Source organism: Cataglyphis hispanica, chromosome 23 (genome assembly GCF_021464435.1).
Source record: "Cataglyphis hispanica isolate Lineage 1 chromosome 23, ULB_Chis1_1.0, whole genome shotgun sequence".
NCBI classification, from domain to species: Eukaryota; Metazoa; Arthropoda; class Insecta; order Hymenoptera; family Formicidae; genus Cataglyphis; species Cataglyphis hispanica.
Genome location: NC_065976.1, coordinates 3,046,820 through 3,071,897, shown reverse-complemented (window position 1 = coordinate 3,071,897; position 25,078 = coordinate 3,046,820). Strand labels below are relative to the sequence as shown.

Below are 25,078 nucleotides of genomic sequence, written 5' to 3'. Positions count from 1 at the left end.
GCGGATAGAGAGGGAAAGAGAGAGAGAGAGATGAGTAGGGGAGCCAGAAAAAATCCGGGGATTTACGCGGAAAGGGCAAAATATTCCCCGCCCAGGCTTCATTCAGCCTCCGATTACGGGGTGGCTTTGGGTGAAAAGCACGCGCTATCATTGGTCGAGGGGCTAATATGGCGGTGTTAGGGGTTGCAAGGTGGGGCGGGTGTACGCGATATTAAGGGCTGCTTTCATGTCCGACGAGCCAGTTCGTGGTGCGCCGTCGATTGACGCATTTTCCGTCGAGAAGGTGGAGAACGAAGCGTGGAGCGTTCGACAACTTCCTGTGCCTCTCCTCATTCTCCATCCTCTTTTCAGATTTTCTCACTTTCTTTTTTCGCGTACTTTCTTCCGGCTGGACCGCATTCGGAGGCACACGCGACTCGGCGGGAGATTCAATTTGCGCGCGTGTGCCACTCGGGAGAATTTATGATTTGCCAGTGATTTTCGTGGATCGAGGACTGTTTGCGTATTTGTTTGCGAATATCGCGAAACTTTACGTCGGTCAGTGATTTTCGTGGAGAAAGACTTCTTTAGAATGGCCCAGACCTATAATCAGAAGAGAAATGTGTACAGCATCGATCAGATATTGGGTCATGGCAAAGATGAAGGTATGATAAATTATTTTCTTTTTTTTTTTTAATTCTTGTCAGCTGATCGAATTTTAAACATTTTTAAGAGATCTGTGCGTATAACTATAATTTTCTTAATTATAGAGATATTAATATGTATGTTATTAAAATGTGACGAATAAATGCACATGAACACATAATTTTAATTTATTTTAGATATATTTACAAATTAAAATATATTAAAACCTTAATTCAAAATATTTAATATTCCATTACTGCGTTATATATAATATAGTATGATAAATTTTAAAATACAAAAAAAATAATAAGTATAATAATTTCGATAAATGTGTAAAAACATATGTTTAGTAGACCATTAAACTTAATTGTAATTTAACATATAATTTTAACTTTCTTCGTTGAAAAAGTTTAATACAATCATCTTTGATAATTATTGCTTTAGATAATCACATGAATATATTTATTATAGATTTATTATTCCTTATTATATATTTATTTATTTTTTATAACGAACTTGTATTATGTCTGAATTACTTGTATATTGATAATAAGATTCCAAAAAGTTATTCAATTAACTACAATATATTTTATAACTCTCCTTTACTTTATCGCATTCATTGTATCGTATTGGATAAAATCAACTTTTAATTGCATTTATAAATTAAATATTTCTCTTCTAAATAATTTATTAAATTATATATATACATATACCGATATATGTTTAATATAATGGAAACAATCATATCTTCATTTACGGAACAATCGTGTGCAATTGTATAATAATTATCTGATCGCGATAAGAAATCTGTTAAAACTCTTATTACCTTCATATAGATCGATCGCAGTGCGATAGTGACACGGGCATATTTTTTTTTTCCTACTGTAAAAAAATAAGTTTTTTTGAAATTTGAGCGGATAAATAATAAGTGAGCAGCAAATTGTAATTTTCATTATTAAAGTATTAAGATGCTTACATAATGAATCCAAAAGAATACTGATTAAGATTCAATTTTGCTTACATGAAGCGATATACATTACACGCATACACACACACAAAGAAAGTTTTAAATAAATTTATTTGTGTATTTATGCACAGTTTTCATTAGTTGTTTATTTGCTCAATGTATATTTATTTCAAGATAATGTATCGCGAGTAAAATGCGAGCATTATCTGATAAGATTCATATCGTTCGATAATTTCCCAAATGACAGCCAACCGCGTATTCGAAGTCATTAAGGATGACTAATCGTTAATTTTGATATCTATTTGTAATTTGCTTCATAAATATGAAGTCTTTACGGGTTTTTAATTTAGAGTTTAGAAAATTAGAAAATTTTTATTCACGGTTCAGAAATTAGAAACATTTTTTTTTTCAGAAATTTGTAAAAAAGAAAAAGATATAAATTTAAAACATTATATATAAATTATAATATATATAATAGATTATTAAGATATGTGTGTATTTGTTCTAATTATAAGTTATAAGTTTCTAATTTTTTTAATCCAGAAATTAGTGAAAAATGTTCAAAATTCTTTTTATTATTTTCTTTTTAATGAAAAAAAATTTAAACTCGCAGAAAAAAATTCAAAACTGATATCTATATTTTTCTAAAATTTTGCCGTTTATGAAAAAATACTTATAAATAAAAACACACAAGCATTTCATCCGAATTTCAAAAAATTCAGAATTATAATTTATAAAGAAGTTACAAATTTTGACGATGTGGGAAAGAACTTTGTGTATCTTACAGCTCACATTGTCAATTTTAGGATTGCGCGATTAAAGGCAAGGTAACGTAATTAGATCGTCGTAGGTTACAGAATCTGTGGCGACGATCGGTGTAACGTGAATTTACTACACGGTGTTGTGCGACACGCGAGTGCGACATGCGCGCAGTTAGGCTGCGGAGAGAGGCGCACGAAGAGGCGGATTGTTTCGTTGCATGCGCTTTGCAGAATTGTCACGGCATGATAAATCGTGTTATCGAGTTTATAAAGAACTACGTTATTACGTGTACTCGCTAGCCGGTTTACAACCGTGGCTTATAGGCAAACAGAACAACGCGGCGATCACTATCCCATGATTTTATTAAACGCACGAACCAACTATCCTGTCTTGCTTATTGTGTCTATTGATTTGAGTTTAAAACGGTCACTGAATCTCATATATATTTGATCTTGTGATAAATAATGTATTAGATATATCAATATGTATAGTTGACTTTTTATCTAGTTTCTCTTTCAAAATTAAGTACTTAATTAGGTACATATTATAATTAAATGAAACTTAATCATTTAAAATTATGTATTTGTAATTAAAATTATGTATTTATAAATTATATATTACATTTTTGTATAGAATTTGTCCCTAAATCTGCTTAATTATCACATTTTAAAAATCATTATCTTAATACATATATTCCTTAAGAGGTCAATAATTTCATTTACAAGCAATTAATAATGCTATTTGAATATTAAGCTTTATATAAGTATAAGAGAAGTAAAATTATTTAAAATAATTTTTTAATTACATTTACAATTAATTTAATGTTTAATTTTAAATATATGACTTTATTTTTAAACAAAATTATAACTTAAAAGTTAATTGGAAAAGTATTTATAAAGGAAATTATTAAGGCAGATAATGATCTCTCCCTTGACATTTTTATTAAAACCAAGTTGACTTTAAATACGTCAAAGTATACAGATCCAAACAAAAGGTCTCTCATACATTAGGTCTGCATGCGTATACAATTACTTGTATACATATGTCATGCAAATATGCCATTATTTTTAGATTGTCAACTGCAATGATTGAAAAATAGCATTGGTTTCAATGTTATAATCTGAAATAATCGGCTCAACGATGCTTTTATCTTGAATTGCTTGCGATTTTTTTTTTTTTTTTTTTTATATAAAAAATACATTTTATAAAATGAGGATTCGCTTAGTCTTTAATTTATACGCGATCAGTGATAACTGCTGTAACGTGAATTTACGGCACGAAGTTACGACATGCAAAATTGCGTGGATATATCAGATGCATGTACATTGTCTCTTTGTATGCGTGTGTGCAATGTACAAATATAGAAATGTTAGGCGTGACGTGCGAACGCTGGAAATTGTATCAACAATGTTGCTTCACGGCTATCATAAATATATAAATTATTTGAAATATAATTTATGTATATTTGCAATGTTTGTATATTTTTTTCTCGAACGAATCTATCTATTCTAATTCACAATTAGTTTTAAAAGAACATTGCAGCATTATACATATTTGTACTTGTCATAATGATTATATAGCCATTTTGTGCAATCGCGAATATTTTATATTTTTATTTTTTTTTTATTATAATTAATTTTTTTATTATAATAATGATATCTGAGATATATCTTTGTAAAGTAATATTCAAATCATATTATCAAATTAAATCTTTAAATCAAAAGGAGATTACTGAATATTAATATAATATATTTTATATTACATAACTGTCTCTCTCTTTCTCTTGTTAAAAAAAAATTGAAATATATGTATGTACTTATATTTGAACAATGAAATGTGTTCACATAGCTTATATCTCTCTTTTTCTCCATACAAAAAATATTAATAATAATAATAATAAGTTTATATTTTATTATGTATTTTTATATATAAGATAAAGAGAGAATATTTCTCCTTTTTATGAAGCTTGTATTTTATAAATTTTTATAAACGCGCGTTCTCCACAACATTTTTTTGAAACGTGATCTCGTCGCATTTCATCCCGTGGAATACGCGGCTGGCGTATTAACGTAAGTCCTCTTAAGGATTTTATTAGATTTTCAGCATAAAGTCCTCAGCTACTTGTAATCCGCTCCTGTCTCACGAAAGTATATTTCACCGACTGGACAGATCGCAAATCCTTTTTAACGCTTAACGCTTAGACGCATAATCCGCATAGGCGCACAGGCGCCTTGCCGGAAAAACGATCATTCCTGGCAGCGACCTGGCTGCCAATGCTTGAACATGTACGAACAATTTTCGAATGTTATTCCTATTTGAATAAATATTGTTTTTGCATACAAAAATTCTTCGTATATGTCCAAGAATTGGGACCCTGGATGCAAAATTTTAAAAGCACTACTGTTATATATATTCTAATTATTGCGAAAATAAGCGGAATTTGTTGATATAAATATACATACGTCAGAAGACACTATTGAGAGAAAGATTTTTTTATTTTTTGTAATATTGATTTCTTTTATAGTGGAAACTTTCCGAAGAGAAACGACGAGATTAATTATTTAGAGTTGTCAAGATTTTAACTGTATTTGTATCAGAGGTATTGTTTTGAAAGATCTTATAAGAAATTTTATTGCAAGAAATTTTGGATAATCTCGAGAAACTTTGTTAGTAGAACGGATCAAAGTGATAATATTGATTTTTGTTTTTCCTCTGATATTCTTAGCTGCATTATTTATTTGATATTTTTAGATTTTTTCACATTATACACAATATAATCTAGAAATAAAATAAATAATAATTGATAAAATATATAAATAATTGATATATAGTTATATTATAATATATATTTCTATATATTATAATGATTTTTTCATATAGAAGAGAGGCTTTGATTCATCCATAAAGTTGTCATATATCATAAATGCTTGAACGCTTATAAACATTATACATAATAAGAATGACACTTTAAAATAATATAATTTTCTAGGAAAAAGTGCGTGGGCTCAGGCGAGAAAGTTTAAAGAAATATAAAGTATCTACTATAATGCAAAATGAAAAGTTTTGTCGTAAAAACAGGTATACATTACCGCTCATTTATTATTTTCATGATTAGTACATCCTGTCATAGTTATTAATTTATATCTATAAATTGCTTTTTACGAATTATTTTGCCGAATTTCTCTAATTCTCCTTATAAGTTACCAATTAAATTATCTAAAGATTCTTATCGCTAATTAATTTTCTCGCTGATTTCTTCGACTCTGTCATAACGGAATGATTGGTTACATGTGCCCGCGCGATCGACACGGTAAATAAATTTTTAATTTCGCTGCTACGAGAGTCACCCTCTCGGCTATCCCTACCTACCCTACCCTACTTTGGGCCTGGTCCACATCAGGCGTCGGCGCACCGTAGATTTAATAAAAAGCAGTGGAGAGCTAAGCATCAAGTGGGTACTCCATTGTGCCCCGGCATAAAAACATTGAAATCTCTCTATTCAGCTTGGATTAGTACGACGATGCCTCTCTCTCTCTCTCTCTCTCTCTCTCTCTCGGTGCACGTATGCGTGCGAAAGCCCGTGCGTGCATACAGACATAACGTGCGTGTAATGTGCGCCGCCGGGCAATGTGCACGCTTACGTTTACAATCATTTCTCTCGGTTCATCCTATCACAACTGCTCGCTGTGTATCGACACCGAAAAGTAGGATTAGCATTATTACGCACGAGTAGTAAATGCTTGTTTAATTAGCCCGAATGGAGACGCGCTGGGCGGGATGTGTGCGCGCCACACAGGGATGGATAATTTGTAATCTTACGGTCATTTGAAATGGTTACCTCGTGCTGCTGGCTAAGTAAATTGAAGCCCTCGGAATGACATAAATCTATTACGAGTAAAAAAAGAAAAAAAATTGAACTAATTGGAAAAACTAACATACCTGATCCGGATATGCCCCAGCCGTCAATGTGACTCATTGGCGCCTCCTTTCTCAGGAATTTAAATATCTAAAGTGAGATCTGAGCTGATGATTTTGACAAATGTTTCTCACTGAAAAGGGATCAACAAAATATTTTTTTAGGACTATATTTATTGTTAGATCAGACAGCTTAAAGGCTGCTTGCGCTAAATAAACGAACTGTTTTAGAATATTAATATTTTTAGTTGTAAATGGCTTCTTGGTAAATGGAAAATTATTAGAACTACTTTGTAGCATGCATGTACATACAAATTAAATAGATTACATTTATCAAGCTAATACATACAAATTAAATAGATTACATTTATCAAGCTAGATACTATTTCCTAGAAGACGTGGCATAATATAATATGAAGCGATTTCGCGGAAACGTACTCTTGAAGCAGATTATAATTTAATGTGAAATTAGTCGGGGCATGTGCGCATAAGCGGATGTAGACGAAGTCGTAGCGAACCGTTGTAACTTTGTAATTGCTGCTTCGGTCTCAGGTCCTTATCCAATTTATATGCATTAATCTAAAGCGCGATATGCAGTTAGTTGAGCTTAATTAGCCCAGTTCATGGCATTAATGAGGATGCAATTCACGTAAATGTTATCAATAAATCACTGGGCGTTGTGGTTGTAAACATCAATATAAACCTAATCATATCTCAATAAGCAATAAATACATGCGATATATATTACATTTATAGTTTCTTTTCTGTTTATATTGAAATGTATTAGACTCTTTCTATTATTTTTTTTAGTGTTACTTAAAAATTATTTTATTGTGATATATATATATATATATATATATATATATATATGATTATAATATATAATTTTTTAAATATTTTATTTTTTTATATTATTCTTATATCGATTTCTTCTTTTTTATAATTATACACATATACAATTTTTTCTTTCTAACATTCCTATTAATATTTATTTATTTTTTACTTAAAAATTTAAGCAAGATATAGAAAAAATATATAACGTAAGAGATATATCTAATAAAAAAATTCTAATACTCTTAAATCACAATCAATATTTTTTTTCAAACAGGAAAACGTATTAGTTTCGTCCCACTTGAAGATTTCAGTAACGAGTTTGACCGCATGAAAAGCTAGCTGCTTTTTGCAAAAGATGAGAAAATCTGAGAAAGGAAAATCGCTCGTACCGCTTTCAGGATTACCGGCGCGACAAAAGATTCAAAGGGGAATAATAAATCGTAGCGGCAATTTGTGACGCGCGTGTGTATATATATATCAGTTCTTACAGGTGTCAAAGAGATGTAACAAGGTTTGTCGCGATGCTCGATTTTTATCACCCGTCAAGTTTTGCCGTGGCATTTTTACCGCGATGCATTTTTATGGAATCCGAGAGATATTTCTACTACTTTTCGCTCGCGCAAACCGGTGACAGTCCTTGCGACATCTCGTTAAGCGCATCAAGTGTGATGGTTCGTTCTTTCTGCGTTCGTTCCTTTTTTTTTTTTTAAACTCGTTAAATCGATGGATTTATTTTTAACGCGTCAAGTGCCTTTTGAAATTACATGCAGATCAACCGAATTGTTATTATTTGTACGTTCGTACAATATCTCGCGCGAATTGCACGAGCGTTTTTCAAACATTTTTGCGCATATCGATCCGATGTTGTAGAGTCGTCACTTTTATAACAAAGTTGTTGAAAAATAATCGCCGCATATTAATCGTCAATTATTTAAATTTTTAATATAAATGTAAAAAAATTGACACAATAGATATGTATATAAATAAAAATGTCATGTAAACTTTCAACATACAATTCAATTTAGTAATCAAATAATTATTTCTCCGCAAAGATTCTATTGCGAGATTCATTTTATCGCAAATCTTATTCGCAAAATTTTAAGGGCATTTTGTGCTCGATTAACTGACGATGGTCGCGAAAAGTTCTCGTTATAAAGTCGACATACGGCGCGATTTGATTTCTCGCCTAACACGAATCGAACGAAATACATATCTTTTCTACGTGTAGTTTACTCTAATAGGGCTTTAAGCCCTCGTCGATGTTCGCGCAAGGACAGAACGAGTGGTCATGGTAAAAAATATGACTGAGGGAGGACTAGGCGGGATGCGATCGCCGGGAAGGGCATGTGCTGCACAGGGGGTTATACAGCAAGGCTGTTGCTGTATCGTGACAGGGAGAAGAGGAGGAGAAGGTGGAAGAAGGGTGGGCAGAGTGTGCACTCGTGATATTTGCTAATCACTGACAGCGACGGCTTTTAAGTACTGTCGATCACATATACGTATAATGTGCGCACTTACATTTGTAGGGTATTTCGCGGGCGTGTACACGCGTGTACGCGCGGGCGGATGTATATGGAGCGGTGAAACGAAAACAGAAAAAAGATGAAGCGAGGCTTAAAAATTGGCAAATCCGCGCCGATCGGACGTCATCGGCGTATCGGTTATATCGGTACCGGTCGTTGTGCGGCTTAAAAATGAAATTGCGCCCGTATCTCCCCGCTGTTGCCGCCGCCGCCGCCGCCGCCGCCGCCGTCGCCAGAATCGGTATATCAGGCAAAACGACAATTTCGTTTTGGCAACGCGAAGCGATATGGTTTAATCGCCTCGATCGTCTCCCCGCGCGCTCAAGTATCGGAGATACTGTTTGACGTATTTGACGTATTTAACAAGCGGAAATGCGCCGATAAATGTAAAGGGTCGGAAATTTTCTCGCGTCTTACGGGGCGGAAAGCTTGATCAGTTATGAATGATTCTGTGATTTTATCTCAAAAGAGATCTTAAAATCTTATATTAATTGCGTTTGACGTATGAATCTATAGCATAGAAAAAAATAAGTGTTTTAGAAATTTTGTCTTGGGGAGCTATTAACGTAACTATTTACGATTTCGATAAGAAGTGTGAGCTTTCGACTGACAAATTCCATTGCAATTTCGTTTTTTTCTTCAGGTTATTATGAATCTTGATCGAGATCCGAACGAATTCGAGCCAATCACATTTCGGTTGTCAACGATAATTTTCGTAATCTTATTCTGATCGGAATTGAGTTTCCACTCGTTCACGAGGTGTCGGAAACATTCCGATCGTTTCGGGTATTATTCGCATGTTTATAATAGCTTAAGTGACGAAAATCGGAGTCACTTCAATCGAAAATAATTTCAAACAGATAGATAATAACTATCCTGGATAGCTTGAATGAGAAATATTGATTTGATAGAAAAATAACAATAAAATTTAGAGCTTTATGTGCATTATTCAACTCTTTTGACTCGAAAATTATTATTACAGAGTATATAATTATATTTCAACTTTATTGGTTTTCTTTTATTTAATAGAAAATTTATTTAATAAAAAAAAAAACTAATAGAACTAGAATAGCAAGCACATTTATAAGAAAATCACTTACTTAATCATTTACTTATTATGAAATAAGATCTATGGTATAGTCATATTAATTGGATTTTTGTAAAATAAAGTAATTTTGCGTGGCATAAATTTTTTAATTGTTTTATTAAATATAATATATGATTTAATATAAAGCTTTTATTTAATAACTTGCTTATTTCAAGTTACTATCTATTATTATCAGATTATTATATTAATTTTTTAAATCATATTTTGAGAAAATCGTATTAAATAAATTAAATGGATGAAATCGTACTTCCGAAGTTGTATATCATTAATTTTAGATCACGCGACATCATCTGACGCCGTGGTCGATGGCGGTGACACGGAGCTCGGTCATTTGAGCGATCATCAGATCAACGACGGCTTGCACGATCCTTTGAACTTAGGTGAATCCGATCGCCCACGCAAGGTGCGAAGATCCCGTACGACTTTCACGACCTATCAGCTACACGAACTCGAGAAGGCTTTCGGGAACACGCAGTACCCGGACGTGTTCACCAGAGAAGAGTTGGCAATGAGATTGGACCTCTCGGAAGCGAGAGTACAGGTACTTGTAATAAGCTATTCAATTATTATTATTATTATTATTATTATATAGAAGGGATGTGTGAAAAGAGAAGATATTTTACGGAAATGAGAAAAATTTTTATAAATGTTTTAAAGTAAGTTAAAAATTTGTTGCCTATGCGATAGCGTGCTGCTTTAATATTTTTCAAATAAAATATAATATATATATATATAATATATTTTTCAAATAAAATATATATATATATATATATATATAAATTAAAGGAGTCATAAAAATATAATAAATGTGCAATAAATTCAAGTTGTCTAATATTGGAACAATGAATATCTGTATCCATATTGTCTTTTTTATTCTTATTAAATACCGTTTTATGAGAATAAAATATGTAGTCTCAATACTTTCGATCATCGAGTACTTTCAAAAGATTAGCTTATACCATTTCCGCGCAATGATCGGCTTGAATATTTCAAGCGGCTTGAAGAGAAAGAGAGAAAGAAGTCAGACTAGATTTCGCCAAACGACGAGACAGTTGCAGAAGCATAATTAACCTTTCACCGCTTTAGATAGACGAATTCACAAAGCCTGAAAGGCACGCGTGTGTCTCTGAATTTCACGCATTTGATAGTGGCATTCGCGAGTTTTGTAAGTAATTTGAGTGACGGGCTTTCGATTCGACCAGCACGATGAAGTTTAAAAGGCTATCTGCGTGAGCTCGTAAATTTCATATTAAATATAGAAAATATTGAAAAAGAAAAATCGAAGCACAATATAATGGCCTAGATAAGTCATATGGATCAATAATATTTATAAGCAAATTTGTTTGAAGCAATTGCCACATGTTATTATTTATAATTATAGATTTAAATTTGCGTTGTATGAATAAATATAATGTTATCATAACATTATATTGCGATTAGTTATATAGATATAAGTAAACATATTTGATAAATATAAACTGATTTTCGCATGCAGCAATCGTCATGCGAATTAATTCCCGTATGAATCTCACATGAAGCAAGACGGATTCTGACGAGCGTCAAGCATCCTCGAATGTTTGTAGGATTGCGATTGGATGACTCAGCTTCAAGGCGCGAGTCACTTAACTAATTAGCGACTATTGTATTGCAAAATTTCCCGTTACCGTTTTTCATCTGTAATTTTGTGAAATACACGCCCCGAATTCATCAATGGTTAATTCCACAGAAAGAGGTTACTTCGTATATAGAGAGCAGTGTAATCTGCTTTGGAATTACTTTAAAGCAGCATCCTTGAAAATTCGAGTACGTTGCAACGCTGGGGTGTATTTCAATCCACAATAACTGGTAGACATCTTTTCCATATGCGCGCAGAGAATTACGTTCTTTCTCTCTCTCTCTCTCTCTCTCTCTCTCTTTCTATTTCTCTTTTTTTGCCGAATATATATTATCTTAAAAATAAATTATATTTTTCGCGATTACATACATATAGATATAAGTAATTGTGCAAAAAATATTTTAATTTGCAGATAGAAATAATTGAGAGACTTGTAATTAATTAAATTTACAATTATTATATTTGCAACATGATAATTCGTTTCAGCTAAATTAATACTGAAGAATGGTAGAGAAAGTGAGTTATACACATTATATGATGCGGTAATGATTCTTGGCAGATGTTGGATAAGAAAAGAACCTCTTATTGATTTCCTCAAAGAACCAATATCCTCGAATCAGTGCGTCCTTGGAATCGCCCCGATTCAATTGTTTGATTCTGATGTACGACAAAGAAACTGTCGACACACAATTTTGAGAGGAGGCGCACACTTGTACGCATTTCTGCATATGTGTGTATGATATATATTCTATATATATATATATATGTATTGAATATTGTATACATGTATATATCCATATGGATGAAAGAGAGAGCGAGAGAGAGAGAGAAAGAGAGAAAGAGAGGGAGTGCGAAGGGTTGTGCGTGGGGCTGCCGGCGGAAGGGTGGCGATGATGCTGAAAAGAGATAGAGAGCATTCCGATTGGCCCATTGTGGTACAGCGAAGCGACAATGCCGGCAATTGGCCGTCGCTCGACAAAACCGCTAAATGATCCGCCGCGGCGCAGCCGGTGTGCCACGGCCACTTTATTTCAATCTAGGAAATCCTCCTGTTTCCCACCCCCTTTTCCACCGCGTTTTCTCCCCCTCTCTCCCTCTCTATCTCTCTCTCTTTCTTCCTCGCGTCGATTCTAGATGCAAAATTACCCCATTTTTCGCTATTAACTCGGCTGGCCGATATATCGATGATCGCGCGTATGGTAATGCAATCGCGAATCGTTTCTGACGTTTCCTACACCCTGACAGGAGATTCGCGATCGCTGGACATTTCGAGGAAATTTTCACTGAGCTTTTATGAACATCGCGACGATTTTATGAAATTTTTACGAATTACTCTTTACTGCGTTGTATCTATTGACTCTGCTATATATTTTGGAAAACATTTTTTTTCTCTATTATTTAATATTTTTTAATCAATTTAGGAGGGCGGATTGACTTTTATCTAACGACATATTAAATTATCACGGTTTGAAAACTTTAGGAACTATATTTTTCGTAATCCTTTCTAAGCATTATTGAATATTTTTTTTTTAATAAACAATGCATTCATTCTTTTCATTACAGTGAAGGAATCTAAATTTTAAAGACAGTATACTTTTTTTTTAATTTAGAAAAAAAATAAGAGTAAGTTACATATACTCTTAAGAGTTTAATAAAGAGATGTTGTTAATTTAAAAAAATATATTTATATTTAAAAATTTTTAATTCGACAAAGAATCTTCAGATCAATGCGTAAACTGTGGAAGCATTAGCGACCGCCATGGTAAATGATTCGAGAGATTAATAAGGCAGTTATGGAAACGCGTCGGCATTGCAAACTTTCGAGTTCGCGGTGGGTCGCTTAAATAGCGCAAGGTTTGCGAGCACTTAGGCGTTGAAGGCTATTCAGAAGCGATTAAATAATTAACAGCAATTAGGCAATTAAATTTCCTGCCCTCGTCTCGCAACGTTGACCACTTTCCCTCGCTTCAAGTTATTCCTCTCTTCCTCCTCGATGCCATTTGCTTCTCTCAGCTTGCGTTCCCGATTTTCCCACGTCGCTTGATTTTATTCTGCTATCCGACCGAACTAACTCGCTAATCTCTTTCATTTAAATTGGCTGTAAGTTAGAGATTTATTTGATTTTTTTAAGTTAATTATAGTTAATGTTATCATATATGATGAATCGTAATCTCTTACATCTTGTATGAGAAGAAACTAATAAATTATGCAGATAAATTATGCAGAGAAGGTTATATCAAAATTTTATTATTATTAATAAATTTATTTTTGCATGTCTTATTCGTTTAATTATAATAGTAATTATTTAACACTGTTTGGATATTATTATATATATATATTGTATATTTATGCAAATCTATTCATATATATATATAAATTTTTTCGTTTTCAATATTCTCTTAAATATTTTTTTTTTATATTTTTTAAACATATCTATTATCAAATCTTTAATGTTTAAGATGTGATAAAAAAAAATCTTCTTTCCTCAAAAATCTCTCCTTTCTTCTCTCTTTCTCTTTTTTTTGTTCCGCTGCTTCTTTTAGTACCCACGAAAAATCGGAACAGCTCGAGCGGAAAGCGAAAGCATTTATACGGCAACCGGACCAGCGATAGGGTCGCCGGGGGTAGATGAGGATAGAACTGAAGGCAGGGGTTGCTGGCACTCAGGGGTACGAAGGAAATCAGGATAATTGTTAACAATTAGCTTAATCAACCTCGAGAGCAAGCTTTTGTTGGCCGCTCTGATACGCGCGCCTGGGGTTCTCATGCGCGTCCCTTTTCTGTCAATTTCGGATTTTCGTAACGAATATCTTGATATTTTGATAATTCCTGATCAACAATACTAACTTGAGTAAATGAACTTTAGTCTCTTAACAGATTTATTAGAACTAATATATATTAGTGATTATAATTTTTTGTTCAATATCGTAATAGATTATTTTTCAATTGCTATATAATATTTTTTAATGTCAACACACAATAAAATTGTGTTGAATGTTGATTGTGTTAAGTATCTTTTTTTTTATCTTAGGTGTGGTTTCAAAATCGACGTGCAAAGTGGCGCAAGAAGGAAAAGGCGTTGGGCAGAGATACCAGTTTCATGCATGTCGAGCAAGGCGGTGAGTTTATGAAGGATAATAACTTAAATCGATTAATCAAATAATTTGAATTATGGCATGAATGATTTTTACTTCCTATCTAGATAAAAAAGGGGAACATTTTTTAATGAAGCAAACAGCTTTGTGTATGTGCAATTGTTGATTATATTAGATATTTTATTTGCCAAATTATTGCAAGTGAGATTTGTAACATTTTTTATTACTTTGTAATTTAGGTAATTTAATGACGCGCTTTAGGTAAAAAAAAAAATATTTCTTTGAATCATTCTTATATATAAAAAAATTGGTTCGTATCTAGGATAATGGACTGATTTGCCATGGATCAATCGCGAAAGCTCGTTTTCATCCACCGTTTGTGCTTACTCGGTTCATTGTAACGTAGTAACGCGCGTGTTACGTCGCTAATACGTGCAGGAGAAGGCCGCGCCGAGGCCCGGAATTACGAAGGGTAGATGCAATCGGCGACAATTACGTCTAATTTCAGTGTCGGCCGTCGCAGCCATCACGCGCGAATGATATAGAATAGAAACCTGGCTGATTAATTTTTCATGAAACGCTCTGAATGTAAAGCTTGTACACGGCGAGCCGGATTGGTGATGAAGAAAAAACTCCACTAATGACTTTGCAACCCCGTGTGACATCTTTAATCAATTTCATTAATTACATTTAATCGCAAAAACTCTTAAATTCTTTCTTTGCGTTAATTCATATGTGTTTGTGTTATTAATCAAATGCTTAGATAAAAAAGGAAGGAACAAATGTGTATCTCATTCATTCATATTATTTTGATAAAACAGAAGAAAAATTAGAAAGAAGATGGAAAGGCAGATAATTAATATTTTAAATTAAAAATAAACATAGATATATTAAAAAAAATATAAGTTAACTCTTTGTGTTATTAATGAATGCACTTTAGAATTTCTCTAAAAAATTTTGGAGTTCTATTAATTTAATTGATTTATATTTAATACATAATAGAGAAAAAAAAATTAAAATGCAGTGATAATTAGATTATTAAAATATGTTTTTCATAAATGTATAGATGTAAATTGTAAAGAAATAAATTAATTTAATATTACATAAATATGCGTGATAAAAATAAATATAGATTATCAAGGTGCGGCAAAAATACTTGGAATGCAAAAGGCAATTTTATCCGCAGAAGAATGCGATGCGATATCCGTCACAAACTTATGTTCGCAGGTGTAAACGAATTGTCCCTTCACGCGCGGCTCCTACAAACGGCCGGCGGTGTCCCGGGCGCGGACTCCTCCGGTCCGCCGACCGGCACGTTTCCCTGGTTCATCCCGCCGGTTTTCCCGCCACCCTGGCCCACGAGCGCGCCCAAGTTGCCGCCGTTACACGCCATCCTGTCGCAATACATCGGACTGCCGTTGTCGCAGAATCTGGCGTCGCTCGGTACAATACTGCCGGTTAACTGTCTAAACCCGAGCTCGTCATTGAACCACAGTAACGGTCACTCGCTGGGGGGTCATCTGCACGGGCATCCCCTGAATCTGGGGGTGCAGAGCATACCGCAGAATCTGAGCTCGAAGAATGACAAGGACGAGGACTCGGCGTCGTCCGACGACGAGATCAGGAAGCAGAGCGCGGAAGTGTTGAGAGTGAAGGCGGAGGAGGCGCTACGCAAGGCGGACAATTAACTGTGAGAGCTCTTACGGACTTTTTGTAAATATCAGGAACTTGTCCGTGTGTGTGCGTGTGTGTATGTGTGTGTGTGTGTGTGTGTGTGTGTGTTCCCGAGAATCTCGTCCACATATTTGATACCAACGTAAATGTTTCGCACGCGGCATTAACCTGCGGAATGGGCGAAAAGCATTCTTTTGGTTATTAATATCAGATTTAGAGAAATTTACTTTGCGTCGTACGCACGATTCGATATCGACGGGCATTTTAATATGCAAAATATTTCAGAAGAAAACGCACTTACTTCAAATTTTAAAGTAAACTCTGAAGTAAGTAAAATCTTGAAAAAAAAGAACATCAGGACTCTTGGTACTCTGTCAAAGAATTTATCAATAATTTATTTTTGCACTTGCATCCGGGATACTTTGTACGATCAAGACTAGGAATCGAGTGGCACCGAGTGTTCCAGCAGGAGGTAAATAACATTTAATATTAATTTGGTTATTCGTTGCGTCATATTGGTGATGTTAATTTTAAACATATTTGATCAGCGTAGCTTGATATTGTTGAATGATTTATACGTTTTCAATTTTAATTAGCAATATGTGTAAGACGCAATCATAAGTTTATTATTATAATATATTAGTATCAATATATATTAATTAATTAACTGCTCATCAAATACACTGCTTTTTTAATTTAAAGATAAAACAAATCAAAGAACACAATCATCTTGATCATCGTGAAATTATTATTATTTAATGTACCAATCTCCAAACAAAATATATAATCTTAAATAATATCAATAATATGTGATAAAACAGATATTGAACAAATCTGAAACATAAGAAAATAGTGTCTTTTTTCCAAATATTAAATTAAACTTAAATCTTGATAATAAAATAACTTATGTCAGTATAATTTTTAATTAATCACAAAAAGAAAATATATATTTTATTGAAGTTATAATTTACAGAAAAGAAATTAGAAAATTTATTATATTACATGTAATATTATTTATATTCTCTTCATCGAGATAACAAATGATTAACAAAATTAGAGAATTACAAAAACCACTAGAAGTTTATAAAGAAAAAATATTTTCTTTTATCAAATTGTAATTCTAATTAAACACATATGCATTTATCTCTTTTTCTCGCTGTTAACATCGTCAGTTTTCGATAAAATTAATTCGCTGATTCTATCAGCGTTTCCGCGAAACGTTGAAATGAAATTTCAGAAATATAGTGTTGCACATAGCGCAGCGTTATATGATATTATACATCGTTATTCTAATTATTTAATATTTCTCGCTTTGTTATTCGACGATGATATAACAAATCTGTTTCATCGATATCAAAAACTAATTCCTCTAGGTGAATCAGGCTAATTGTTACGCTAAAAATATGACACTAGAATATATATTATTTAATGTGTAATAAATAATTTATAAAATTTTGAAAGTGAGATAACTTTCTCTACTAATTTAATTAAATGCTGTTTAATTAAGTGCGTTGTTATTTATTTATAGAAATCAATAAGAGATTAATATATTTAATTTAATTTGATTTGATTAAGAAAATATTACGAGATGTCATATTTATTCTGTGTCACAATTGCCTTTATCCTGGATGTAAAAAGGTAGACGTGAATGCAATCGTGTAGAATTCCTTCCAAATGCTGTACAGAATCTCGCCTGTGTATGTTTGTATCAGATGAAGTGTATCACGCGCGAGAGAAACTTTTGTAAAATACATGTATTATATTAACATTAGATATGTTATATATACATATGTACCATATATATATCAACTGTAGACTTTGTGTAAATATGTAGGCTATTCATTAAGTTAAAGAAATATATTGCACTTACGAAGAATCATGCAGAACTATATTTCTTCCGAAACTAATACTGCTTGTCAGCACAATCTGACAGTTTCCTTCAAATCAATCTTAAAAAATTAAGAAATAAATCTCGGATAATTATTAATATAATTTTTTTTAATATAATAAATATTAATATAATTATTAATATAAAGTAGAAAAAAAATTAGTTGATATTAAGTATTTGGAATTAATTGAAAAACAATTTTGGCGGCTAATGAAAGTAAAATATAAATATAAAGAGCTCAGGAATCATCAGGAAGCGCCATTGATAGCACGCGATCATTTTTCGATATCTAAACATTTCGTGTATCGTAGCATGGAAGATGGTCTTTGCTTGCGTATCACGGTTAATAAGCCGCAGGTGCTTTTTTTCGTACCCGTGCTTGAGCCACCCTAATTCGTCCTGTCCGGAGGCAATTCACAAGGGGAAGAGGGGGTGAGCGGACGTGCTACAAAATCGCTTCCGCGTCATTAATCATGAAAAGATTTGGCGTATCGGCCGCGTCATTACGACGATTTCCTGAATTCAGCTGGCAGTGCACCCACACGGACCCCGAATTCCCACGGATCCTAAACGCCCGCGCGTTTAATCGCGCCCCCTTCCCTCCCCTTCTTCCCTCCGGACTGCACGCATTTTCCGTCGTCGAAAGTGAATTTCGTTCGGGAAGAGAGGCGGTAGAGGGATGGATAGCGGGGGAGGGGGGAAGGTTGCCTGGGACCAGGCGCATCCCGGCGTGAACGCCGGTAACACGCACAACGGCAATTACAATCCGGCCAATTTATCCGCGTTATCAGAAATTTATCTGTCGCGCGAAGGGCGAAGGCTGCACGGCGTACGCGTGAATTATCGTTATCGTTGGCGTTATCGCGCGGGAAGGTAATTATTGCACCACCTGCTTGGCGGTCTCGATAGAACGCACGGATAACGAATAGACTGGTCGAATGATATTTCGTTTTATGAGGCTATTCATGGAATCTTACAGGTGAAATTTTATTGACGTGGTGATACGCGCGAACGCAGCTTTTTAATAATTTATATGGAGCTAGGAAAGAAGGAAAAAAAAATTATATATATATATATAGAAAGAGAGAGCGAGAGAAAGTCGACAGAGACGCGAATGCCAACCCACGAGATGAGTGGGTGTATATATTTTCGTGAGTTTTTAGGCAAAGAAAGTCAGAGTTGGGGCGCAGACATTTTGCATTGCTACATTAGGACAAGTACGCGTATACGCTTTCGAAATGCGCCGCTTGCGTTTTAGCTCAACGACCGTATCGCATAATGTCGCAAAGTAGATGCTGCGCTAAATGGAACCACTAGATGTAGAAAGAAACGCTCGACGTCCACTTCGCTCCGATTTTATTCGTCTCACTATATATTGCTAAATTTCGGTTTCGGTTCTATAATCTTTTGACATCGTTTTCAGAGGAGAAGGCAGAAGAAGATATAGAGAAGACGAATGTTACTTGATCAATTTATAAGGAAAATGGTTTTTTTTTTTCCAAATATCTTTTATTTTGTAAATTAGGGTGACTTTTATATAATTGTGTGAAAGCTTGGATCTCAAAAATACATTAATAATTATTGTAAAGTGTTATTATTATGACAAAACTGAATGTAATATTGTAGATTATGTTAAAAATAATTCGAAGGAAAAGTTTGACAAAAAGTGTCACGCACTTTTGATAATTATATTAAATGATTTTTTATTTATTCATACAAAATGCCTGATTTTTTCTCATCACAATGTCATTTAATGTAATCAGATGAGATCAAGTAGAAAATGAGAATCAAGCACATTTATTTTCAATGTTTTATTGATCTTCAGTCTTTTTTGTATATGTACATAAAATAAAAATTACAAAAAGTATATTTACTTTAGTTTCTAAAACATTAAAATATTTATCAGTTAATATAAAATTATATTATTTTTACATTAACATATTGAAATGTTCCCCTAAATTACGTACTCTACATTAAAATATATTTGTTATAATTATAATTATAAATGTTACTGTTAATCAATATATATTGAATATGTATTAAGACGAAATTAGAAGCACAGTTACCAGAGTTTTGCATATTTATCTTAAAATAATCACGGAGAGTCGATGCTTCTCGGAAATCTTTCTCAATATTTCTCTGCACGAGACACAAATTACACCCACATTTTCCGAGGTGGAATAGAAAGGAAGTTTCCGGCTTTAAGCGCAAGTGTATCCCAACGGATATCACGGGCCGTTTTTTCTTTTTTTTTTCTTTCTTTGCCAGGATGCTGCAACATAGATGAAGGATCACAGTTGAATACCACTGATCGCGATCGTGGTTGCTATGAAGAACAATTAGATTAAAAGCAGCGCCTCTCGCGGCGGCTTGAGATCCATTAGTGCCCATTGTACCACCCCATTTGCACCCCCGCCGTCCATTCCCAGTCCGCCCTCTTCTCCGAAGTAGAGTACCCGTCTCGAAGCCAGGTACTTATTCTCAATAGTAATATGCTCACTTTATACTTTTACCTCTTCGTCGTTCTTCGCTTCCGTCTGCGTCTCTCCATGAAGCCTCTCTCTTTCGCTTACCTTTCCTTTCTCTTCTTCCTCTACATTTATTGACGTAGAAACATCACAAACGTTGTGTGATGTCATTTAAAGAGATCCCTTTCGCTTGCAAAAATTACTCGCGATAATACACGTGCGAAAACTGTCGTTAACGATGACAGTCCGGACGACGTCTATTAGTCCATCTATCGAGATAATGACCGCCGTCATTTGTATCCGTCATCATTGACACTTATCTTTCTCTCGAGACTCCGCCCGCAATTTTTCTACGCATTCAGCAGTTAAATGGAACTATTAAAAAATCTACGGTTTAATTTGTCTAATTTAAATGTGCGCGCGATAAGCGCGATAAAATTGCGTACAATCAAAATCAGATAGATTGAAATAAATGTTAATTTTACTTGTTCCCAATATTACGGTATAATATATGTTACGAGATTACGAGCGAGTATTTAAACATTAATATTAAAGTTACAAATTTGCATATCAATTTATAGAATTTATGCGTAACTCAATATCTCTCTTTTCATCCGACATTCCGCTCACGTAAACGTCGCAGCGAAACATTATTACGGTTTCTGCATGAACTTCGCATAAAACGGCTCATGTAAAACCATAGATTAATTTGAGTGTGCTGTCGAAATATTCCTAAGCATGCATGTAATATAGCCGTAAAAGCTCGCGTTAACCGCAATGATTTCACGTATACGCGGAGAATATACGAAGCTTAGAAACGCGTAGACGAAACGCGTTGTGATTTTTTTCAACGCTAATAATTCATCGAGTGTCCGATTATCCGAGATTAATATTGCCTCCGCCAAATAATAAACGCTCTTATGCAAGCACGCTCGATTTTCTGGGACTCATTTGAAATATTGTATGATATAATAAAACAAACATACAAGTTAAATTTCTATTTAGTTTATTTATTTTAGTCTGCTGCGTCGGCAATTAACAGCATTTATCTGTTTAATGTTCAGTTAACTCACGATGTAATTAATTGACAAGTGTACTTTATAGCAAATAATTCGGTTCGAATCGTATAAGTATCGTTTCAGAGATAAACATATATATATATATATCTAAAATATTATTTATGTTTTGATTTAATAACAATATTTTTTGTACGCGCGAAATTTTGTTTTTAAAAAATTCTTTGAACAAGTTTAGTCAGAATAGAAGATTATACTTAAACTTAAAAAAAAATTGGCTATTTTATATAATGTTACTGCAAATATCTCTGAAAAATTTTTTCTTTAAATCCAGAAGAAGATGATGTATAATAATTGTGTAAATTTAATAAAGTTAAAATAATTTTGTGCCTTAGTGCATAGTTTTTTTCATTCGTGAAAATGTGAGAACGCAATAATTGGCACACGTAATTTTTATCTTTCATACTTGCAGCATCAGAAATTGGGCTACTCGAAATTAACCGGTTCGAATCCCCGATTTCAAGATCACCCTAATTTGCAGCGAAAAACGTGAAATGTCCCGCTGCGAGTCGGGAGGGATCCCGCGCAAAGGGATACGTTCTGCGATTCTTGGCCTGGACCTTTGAGAACCTCACTTGTTCACACGTTGTGAAGCTGGGTGTACGGTTATGCTTAAAAATTAGTGTCGTTATGACACGCCGCGCCCGGCTCTACATACACACATTAGGTGTACACACTTCATTAAGGCTATTAGGGGGCATCAGAGCATCCAGAAGCGCGCCCAGCAAGGCGACGATCGACGGTCTCGAAACGATCTCTTTCTACTCGTTGTCGTCTTTTCAACCTCCCCCCCGCTCGAGGGGTGATCGACAATAATGGTTTCTACGCTGATAGGCTTACGCTCAGGTTTTCTGAGCTCCGGCTCTCTTGAAAAGTGATATACCTGCAGCTTGCCGATTTGGTCGGATTCGTATTACAGCGATCTGTGACGCACACGTACACACACACACACACACACACACACACATATATATATATAAAAATATGCGGATCACGAAAAATAAAATAATTTTTGCGTATTAAGAAGAAAGTTTACGATATATATTCATATAAATGGTTTTGCAAATGTTCATGTTACCATTAATCTAAATTGTTAAAAGAGAATCGATATCAAACCGACAAATAACAGTGAGATGTAACGAGGCACGTGGAATTAAATTTTAAGAAATCTTTCACGGATAGGATAACGCTTTATATAAATTGATAACGCAATATCGCGCGCAAATTAATCCAAAAAACGCGTTTGAAAGAATAAAGCCGTGTGAAAAAGCGTTGTTTGGTGATTTAATTTTATTGTACTCGCGTTTGATTCCCGCAAAAAGCGCTTTTCATAAAAAAAAGAAGGGTAGCGGAGAGAGATCGGATACACTCCGGCTCGTTGAAAAGATCAAAGCGCATGGAATTCTAATGGATCATGGAACGAGGCCTTTCACACTCGATCAATTTTCTCGAATGAAGCGGTTTTCGTGGGATAAAAGATGCATTAAGGCGTACTCGCGTATATGCCGGGCATCGGGAGTTCCATGAGTGTGATCTTGCGCGAGGTCAAGAGTTCCCTCAAAAGAAAGTTTAGTAAATGCGAGATAAAAACTGATATTCCTCAACTTTTGATAAAACGAGAAAAGTCATTTTCTGGTGAAAAAAGATAAATATATAATGCTCTTTTTTATAATTATGAAATATAATCACTTAGATGTATCACTTATGAAAATATCAAATACGATCAGATGATAGAAATTAGAAAGCCATCATCGTAATTTTTTTTTTTTTTACATTTCAAAAATATTTATAATTTTTATTTGCAATCAATATATATTACAGAGTTTAAAAATATGTAAAAGTTTTACTATGACAAATTTTATTAACAATTAATAAATGTAATTTTTGATTTTGATTTTTGCTATTGCAGATAAATTTAATTGTTCCGATTTTAAGCGTCAGACATTTGCTATTTTATATATTTTGCAAATTTATAATTGTAAAAAATTTTATTTATCTGTTAATTTTATTTTGTATTTTTCCGATGATAACTGTAGCATTCGTATAAGACTAAACACATATTCAAATTATAAAATAAAATTAGAAGAATTAATTTAATCTATATAAATATATACAAGCGTTAAAAATAAAATTAATAAAAAATTAGGAACGATAAAACTAATCCTAAATATTAATGATAATGTAAAACGTAAATATTTTATTTCTTTTCTTAAAAAAAAAAGTTTCGATCATGAAACGATCAGTTTCACTTGAACGAATTGATTGTAAATTAATCATATAATTAATTTCATTCTATCGATATAATCTAATAAAGCGTGGGATATGAAAGGCTGCGTGCAACTGCCTTTGATAAAAACACAACCAGCCGGCTTTTTTCCACATGTTTTGCCTCGCCGTTAATATTACTTTGTATTAAGCTGATTATCTATATCGCGCTCGTTTGTATATATTTTTTCCATTCAGAAGTAGTTCTGGAAACTAGCCACCTGTGTACATCTTCTTCTAATAATTTAGAAAGCCAAAAGTAAAGTGTCATTTAAAAAATTATATTTAATTGAATAACATTCAGATAAGCATGCATGATTATAAAATAATTTCCTAATAATTATATATAATTTCTTTATATAAAAATAATTTTATATAATAGAATATATTACATTTATATAAAATGAAATAAAATTTTTAACAGTTTATGAAAGATGAATTAATTTATCTAAGAAAATAATCAATAAATAATTAATTTTCATCAAATTTTATATAAAATATATATGTCACATGTCTTATATTTTATGAAATACTTTTTTCAGTCAGAAAAGTAATGTGATCGTGTTCTAAATTTGCAGCTAAGGCATTTGTGTTGTCCACGTAACTACTTATCCCGGTCATTAATTTCAGGTTCGGAAACTACGTCATCGCGTGTCACAAAGGAATCTCGGGCGATGAAGGACCGAGAAGGTGATTATCAAACCGTTCTCCGCAATCCGAAAGAAGGCAAGGAGTTGATGCCCGCCGTCGTATCCGTTTAGCCCTAAAGTGCTTTCACGGCCGGCATTCGGAAGGGTGGCTTTAATGGCCGTTTAAGGGGATTTCGGTGGATAATTAGCGGGTCGGTACGGAAAAAAAGGAGAAGCGCGTCGCCGCCTCGTCGTCGCAGTGTGTAACGCGCGGCGTCTCTTGGTGTGAAAAGCCGCGACAAAGGAGGTCGGTTACACGATTAAACGCGATGGGGTATGCGCGGTATACACCGACAGTAACGACCAGACTATTGGTCGTCGAAGGACGAGACCGAATAGCCCATTGGCTATGGTACTCGGGCTCGATGCAATACCCGGATATGGCTACACAACGAATTCGGCCGCACGGAAGCGGTCCCGGGGACCCCGAAGGAGAGGCTCTCCTCTTTCTCTCTCTCTCTCTCTCTCTCTCTTTCTCGAGGGCCCCCGGTCTTTCCACCGGAGAATAGAATCTCCGCCGACCTCCCGCGGCGACCGCAGGCAGATGCGGACACCCGGTACACCATTTATATAGC

The 25,078-nt window shown here is 33.9% G+C and overlaps 1 protein-coding gene across 3 annotated transcripts in view; it reads left to right on the top strand.

Moving 5' to 3' along the window:
- Positions 1-24,577, top strand: part of LOC126857862 (aristaless-related homeobox protein-like) — a 29,114-nt gene extending 4,537 nt beyond the window's left edge. Inside the window, exons 2-5 of one of the 3 annotated variants that reach the window (XM_050607703.1) lie at positions 10,009-10,274; positions 14,380-14,467; positions 15,671-16,133; positions 24,445-24,577. In XM_050607703.1, the coding sequence (XP_050463660.1) occupies positions 10,009-10,274; positions 14,380-14,467; positions 15,671-16,131 (815 nt within the window). In that variant the 3' untranslated portion in view covers positions 16,132-16,133; positions 24,445-24,577. Of the gene's footprint in view, positions 1-15; positions 645-10,008; positions 10,275-14,379; positions 14,468-15,670; positions 17,984-24,444 lie in introns of those variants that run through there. The other 2 variants (XM_050607704.1, XM_050607702.1) reach the window with 2 other exon arrangements.
- Positions 24,578-25,078: the final 501 nt, after the last annotated feature.